The sequence below is a fragment of the Sipha flava genome, unplaced genomic scaffold (genome assembly GCF_003268045.1).
Source record: "Sipha flava isolate LNK unplaced genomic scaffold, YSA_version1 19109_pilon_pilon, whole genome shotgun sequence".
Classification (NCBI taxonomy): domain Eukaryota; kingdom Metazoa; phylum Arthropoda; class Insecta; order Hemiptera; family Aphididae; genus Sipha; species Sipha flava.
This window is the reverse complement of record NW_020272599.1, coordinates 1-7,611: the sequence shown is the minus strand read 5'-3', so window position 1 is coordinate 7,611 and position 7,611 is coordinate 1. Positions and strand designations below refer to the sequence as shown.

At 23.1% G+C, this 7,611-nt stretch overlaps 1 protein-coding gene across 1 annotated transcript; it reads right to left on the bottom strand.

The window, feature by feature from the left end:
* Positions 1-268: 268 nt before the first annotated feature.
* On the bottom strand, positions 269-7,069 carry LOC112681421 (protein ABHD18). Its single transcript, XM_025551676.1, has 11 exons — positions 6,880-7,069; positions 6,453-6,788; positions 4,705-4,789; positions 4,453-4,635; positions 4,202-4,314; positions 2,946-3,084; positions 2,706-2,795; positions 2,287-2,397; positions 1,465-1,738; positions 1,174-1,408; positions 269-431 (listed from the first exon to the last, which is right to left on the bottom strand). Exons 2-11 carry the CDS (start codon positions 6,542-6,544, stop codon positions 371-373), a joined length of 1,383 nt encoding a protein of 460 aa, XP_025407461.1. The 5' UTR covers positions 6,545-6,788; positions 6,880-7,069; the 3' UTR covers positions 269-370.
* Between the last annotated feature and the right edge of the window lie 542 nt (positions 7,070-7,611).

The window sequence follows — 7,611 nt, the reverse complement described above, 5'->3', positions numbered from 1 at the left end:
AAAAGAAGAAAACAAAATGCAAGAAGGAATTTATTAAAATTAAACAGTAAACCTTGAGTTTATCTTGCCAAATGTTTGGTGTACATTTTAAAACATGGCTACACATATTATTATATTTTTATTATTAGGAGATGTTTGGTAGTTATATCAACAATTTGGTGAAATAAGTTTAAAATTAGATCTGAAATCAAACTTAATGACTATGTCTATGTTTACTGTAGTGGCAAAATGGAGAACTTGATTACATGAAATTTTCAACACTTTTATTAGTTTCAAAAGTAGGTTTATAGCTATAGGGTATTAGAAAGATATACATTTGAATGGTTTACAAGGTAAATTATATTATAAAAATGGTAAATTCAACAAAAAATTAAAAATGTTTATCATAATATTTTTTTTGAGCTCGTTGAAATGCATCTATTATTGCAGTCCTAGAAAAAAAAATTTAAAGATTAATGATAGATAATAAATATATTATAATAGATAATATTTACAATACATATTAAATCACTACAAATTATCAACATTTAATTATTTTAATCAATAATAAAATACTTTTGAATGAACCTAAAGTAAAAATGTTTAAAAATGTAAAAAAGTTGAATGATCGGGGTTTTTTTTAGACATTATTATAGTTATATTTATAACTCAATCAAAATTGGAAAATTTAAAATTATCAATATTTGAGTTTAACTAATAATAATGAATGTGGAAAGTAGTAATTTTTAGTCTTAATCAAATTTCATTGAAACATGTCAATATGCTACATCTAATTATACATATATATATATATAATATATTTTGTGAATATATTTTTGATTTATTAACTTATCACAGGTGTTATAAGTTTTTAACTACTGAATATTCTATATTTTGTTTTAAAAGTAATATTTTATTATAATTTATGGAATATATATTCAATAATAATTTTAAAATAATTATGAATGATAAGATACTTTATTTCTATATATTGATTTAGGGAAAGATCAAAGCCATTATATATTTTTTCTGGAATTTGAAATTGTACAGAGCAACTATCACATTTCTTTTAAACATAAGATTCAATATACACATTTTCAGAGAAAATTTTTACGTATTTCAAGGATTTCTAATACTTATGTTATTATTTAAATATGATTAAATGTAAAGTGAAAATAAAAATTTTATGTTTACTTGAATGTGTTTCGATGAAGTAAAAAAGCTATAACATGTCCTGTATCAACATATCTAACTTCTGTGCCTGGCCAAATATCTTCAAATTTGTCCATGTTATTTTGAGGTACATAACCATCATGTTTTGCACAAACTGCTATGATTAAATCAATGTCAACAGGGGACTTGAAATTTTTTAAATGAGTACATTCATCCATAATACCTCTCATAAAACTCAATGCTTCTAAATTTAAATCTGAAATATTATATTTAATAATTAGTCAACATACAATAAAAAATGTACTATACAACCTTGACTTTTTGATTGTTTATTGAAAAATCTCATCATGTGTTTTAATAATTTCAAGTCCTTCTTAATTTGAAGTTCATTACTTTCCTCAATTGTTAGATCTTTAATATTATCAAATGAATTAGTTGATTTTAATGTGTTTAACTTCTGAGAATGAAATGTATTTAAGGAAGTTTTATCATTTTTTAAATTATCAAACATTAAATTTGACTGCATATTTAAATGTGATTCAGCACTAATATCTTTTATAAATTGTTTTCCTGCATTGAACTCGTTCTGTAAAATTAAAAAAATATATAATATATAATTATATATTATAATTAAATATTAAAACATTTCAGGGACCTCAATAATATAGAATCCTGTGTTACATAGATTTTTTATTTTATTCTAATTTAAACTATGAATATTTTTATTAAATAAATAAAAACTTTTATTAATTACAATAATTATTTGGTTTTATGAAATTCCACAAGGCAGTTTTCACCTAGTAATAATTATTAATGATTTATACAAAATTGAATGAACAGCATCATTATATATTACTGTTACAACTGGAATAATAACTAAATAACTAAAAGATTTATTAAGATAACTTAGAGGATTTCTTAAGTACACACGTTTTTGGAATGCTATGATAAATCAATTATTACTATTGCTTAGGCAGTAAAATCATAAAAAAATTAGATTCTTTGAATATTTGCCTTAGCATCTTGGATTTACTTATGCCTATGACTTATTATAGATACAACAAACACCTGGTGAACATAGTGTCCTAACACTTTTTCAATTTTATATATTACAGATAATACTTAAATATTTACATATAATTTGTTGACTTTGTTGTTCATATTTACAACTTCGTTTTTGTATACTGAATTTGATTTATATTGATTTTCAAGTAAATCCCAGTCAATTGCACAGCTTATAGCACCCTATAATAACAGTAGAAATTAATATTTAAGTTAGTACTTAAGTATAATATTTAAGTAATTTATAGTACACAAATACAAATAATGTTAGTAAATACACTTTAAGTTGAGTTGTAAATTCAAGAGAAAGTCCTCTCAGAAAAATAAAATAAATTGTTAGATTATTTAGTATGGTAACATAAAATGTTCAAAAATATATACAAGTTATTGTAGGAGTTTATTATCAATTGTTCTAATGTAAAATAACTATGGATTATATCATATATAATATCCGATAAATGATAATAAAAATGCTGATAAATTTTTAATACCTCTGTAAATACTCCAGAAGCTGTCGTACCAGATAAACAAGGAACAAGCACAATTGGTTTAGGCCAACTTGCAGCAGCTAAAGAGGCCATCTAAATAATATTTATAAATAAAAAATATAATCAAAATTTTTTTAAAATTTTTTGGGGAAGAGTAAAATATTTAAATTTTGAATTACTTACTATTGAATTAATAGTAATAAAGTCTTTCATTATTTAAATTAATTAATTGTTAACACTTACATGTCCACCCATAGATAAACCAGTGACTCCAATGGGTCCAAATCCTTGACGTTCACACCAATGAAATAATACAAGGGATTCCAGGATCAAACATCCACCCATTACAAATATATCAGAAACATTGCACAATATAGATCTTCTGTAAATCAAAAAATGTACATCAAATAAACACTTTATTCAAAAAACATCTAATTATCTATAGTAATTAATTTAATTTAATTTAGCAGAACAAAATGAAAATACTAATATTTTTATTAATATTATTTCAAATCTTGACACTGAAAATTATTATATATAGATTTACAATTAATACATAATTAATTAATATAAAGTTATTACCTTTACAAGCCGACTTCTGAGTTATTTAGAATAGTGGTATTCATTCCAAAAAATACACATTTTAATTTATTTATGCTTAATTATAGTTATATAGTAGAAAATAATGATCGAAGAAAAATAATTAAATATTAATAGGGTGGTTATTTACTGTATTGAATGAAATTAACTTTATGGGACAAGGTATGTATAAGACTAAGTGGGATAGAAAGTAGAACCAGGGGTAATAGTGATGAGATTTTATAAGATATAAGTAATAAGGCAATCAATATGGAATGAATCTAAATTTAAAGGCAGTGCATAAGATAACAGAATAGAGGGTAAGTATAGTAGAGATGAGAAATCTAAGATGGATGGATATATAGAGTGACGTCGTAGAAAAAATAAATCACAAGTACACGAGAGGTAATTAAAGAGTTGAAAAAATTGAGATGGTTTAGGCGTGTTATAAGAAGAAATAGTGAACGTTTTTAAATAATCATATATGTTTAATTATTAGGAATTTCCTAAAACAACATTTTAATCTCAATTACAACATATGACTATTCTTGAGTTTTAAATTTTATTATCTAATCCACAACGAAATGTTTAAATTAGCTATTCATAAAATTACTTTATACAAAATTATCTGCAATACAAAATAGTTATTAAAAGAATAATAATACAATAACATAAACCTACATTTATAAGACATCAAATTATCTTGTTTAAAATATATTTAATATATTTTAACATTAAATAATATAACTAAAATGTAATTTGATAGAATTTAAAATATAATTTTTTTGATAAAAAAAGCAATACAAATATAATATGATATAAATAAATATTAGTTAGTAAATATCAATTGTTTTACTATATTAAAAAAATAAAAATCGATGATCAAACAAAAAATAGTATACAATATATGAAATACTAACACTTGGTTAATTGGTTTTCTTTTTCCATAGAATGGATTTTCTAAAATTATTGATCCAATCCCTGCTTCTTTTACAAGGGGGTTTGCAAGTATAGTTCGCCTTCTCCAATAATACTAAAATATTTAATAAAAAATAAACAGAAAATATTTAGATATATTTATTTTAAATTCTATAATTCAATATCCAGATTCTGAAAAAATTAAGACAACTATTCATAGATAAATTATAAATATTTATTAACTAAATATTACTTGGTCTCCAGTGCCTGCCATGTGTAAACATATTGGTTTGACATTTTTGGTAGGCCATTTTTTTGGTAATATAACTTGGAAATGGGCAAGATGACTTTCTTTAGGTACAATATCTGGAAGATAATAAGAAAAAGGTGATTCAAATACTCCTTCTAATGTTATTGAATCAGTATCTTCTTTTTTCTGAAATAAATAAAAAATGTAATAATAAGAAAATACATTTTAATAATGTATTTATTTTAAAATATTTACTTTAACAATTTTTACGGGATAATCAGATGATACAAGTTTGTAACATGAATCTCGATCTATAATGATTTTTCTGAATTGAAATAAACTAAAACCATAAAAAATATTAAATTATCATATATTATGTTTATAGTATAGATAAATAAAAATGTAATGAGATAAATGTTATATAATATGTTATTTAATATCATTTTCATTTAATATATTTAACTATATTTTATTTTAATGTACAACTTTTATAATGTCACAATGTAATACCTTATTTATTGATATATTTGCTAAAAATAGTAGTTTAAACTTCATTAAAAGTAGCAGTAATAATATTAATTGTTACCTCATTCAATATAACATACATGTTTTTAGAGGGCTCACTGATTCTCAAAATTGAAGACTTTGTACTTTTGTCTATAATTACTAACATATAATATTTATACAAAGTAAACATTTTTAAAAAAATAATTTATAGTTATGGATTATAAATAGTGAGTGGTATACTGTGTTGAAAAAAAAAACACTATATGCAAAAAACTGCAGAACTAAACAAATGTTCTAATACTATAAGGAACCAGTGGCGCAACAAAAGGGTCCCAGGTCTTGACCCCCCTCCCTTGAACTGTGTCGTATCTTTCTAAAATAATAAAAAAGTTGGACAAAATTGAATAATTTATTCGAAGATCGATTTAAGAAATTCCACATCAGAAAGAAGACCAATGGATTGGCTGCTCTCAATGTCTACTATGAAGTCAGTGTAACACCTGAGGAAATAATAAGACATTTAAGCTATACAAAACATTGCAATTTATAAACTTGTACATACCTTGTACCTTTATTTTTTACATAATACATTTAATTATCATTCAATTTTAAACTAAAATTACAATATTTATATTTTTGGATCCTCTCCCTTAAAAAAAATCCTGGTTGTGTCACTGTAAGGAACTAAACTACATAAAAGGATGGTAGAAAATTCTGAACATGAAAATAATATTTGAAATATTTTGGACTTATAAATGTTATACTTTTTTTGCTGACAATTTTTAAATTATTACTAATAATCTAATAATTTATTAGAAATGAATTGAATAAATATAAGTACTTAAATAATTTTTACTTTAGTAGGTATTTTTTTTATTATTTGATAAACCTACATAGATATATAATTAGTTGAATAAGTCTAACAACATGCTAATTATAGATATAATTTATGACTTCAGAGTACATGTCAAATTTATGAGCAATGTTTTAAATTTTTAGACATTTTTAATATAGATATTTTTATTAAAATAAATCAAGTTTAGATATAATAGTGTAATAGTATAATACAATGGTTTCCAAGTAGTATGAAATCACAGACTTCTAGATATACCGTGGACCCCTTAATTCAACATGGTCCCTTGGGGGTTCGTGAATCACCAATTGGAAACCACTGGTATAATAAAATATTCCATTTTAAAAATTAATTTTGAAATAAAATATATTCATAATATAATTACATAAAATAAAATGTACTGCTAATAGAACTATTTAAAATAAATGACTTACAGCTACTATGATATATGATTAGACAAAATGCAACAATATTCAATTGATAAATATGGTATTTTATTAACAATGCCTCAAATTATTGGTAGATAATATTTTACAGTAGGTAAGTAAATTGCATATTGATCCAAATTGACCAGCTAATACTTTGGTAAAATCTTAAAAAAAAATAAAGAAAATAAAAAAAATAATATAAATATATTACTCACCTTTTAAGTTTTTCGGGATCACCCCAACCATTTACAAAGTATTTAGTAAGCAACAATTTTCTGTACAAATAATCAAATTTATTAATTGTCATATTGTATTTTGGTATGAATACACAATATAATAATTATTTGTTACAAATTACAATAGGGAACTTCATCTAAACATTTCTCAGCAATTAACACTTATAAATACTTTTGAAATACTTTGTATTTAGATATGATATAAACAATTTAAGGTCAAAAAGGTTATACATGGATAATAAACAAAAATATTTATGTATAAAATATATTGTTACGTAAAAATACAAAAGTATTTTGGCAGGTACTGTCACATATCTGTTAAAAAAAAATATATATATATATATATAAATAAAAACTATTACAAACAAATTCATAATCAGAAATACAACTAAAATTAAGTACTTACAGTCTTGTTATAGCACAGAACAATAGTAATAGTATTTAGCTATTAAGTGGTAACAGCATCTACTGTTTATAGCATTTTGAATGGTTAACTAATATTATAAAATACTCTATGTCTAATTACTAAAACTCAAATTTGTATTTTTGAATTTTCACATTTGGTTTACTTTGAAAAACGAAACATTATCAGATAAACTGTATGTGTGACCTTGAATATAAATATGATAAGCCATTTCAATTAAATGACTTATTGTCATAGAAAAGGTAATATATAGGTTAATATCTTAATGTTTTTTATAAATTTAATAATTACGAATTTGATTAGAGATGAAATATTTTTGAACACTAATGTATCGATACGACTTACATCAATTTTTTTAAATATAGGTATTTTCAAAACATTGGATTTTCGAGGAAAACAGCGTTTTTCGATGATTTAATATAAAATATTTTCATAGCATAAACAAGCAGAGAAAAAAATCTTTCGATTATGACAAGCAATCGCTCATATTTACAAGACTAGGGGATCGAATTTTCAATATTCTTAAATCTTCTAGAATTCTACATTATCTCATATGAATTATGCACAGAATTCTATACTCGTATAATACATTATTATATATGGAAATCCGTGGGGTTATGACACCGATAACAGTGGTGTGGTGACAAAATCTCAGACCCTGGCATAATTACATATATAAAACCACCCCATCCACTCACCTTTACGCATTCCTTG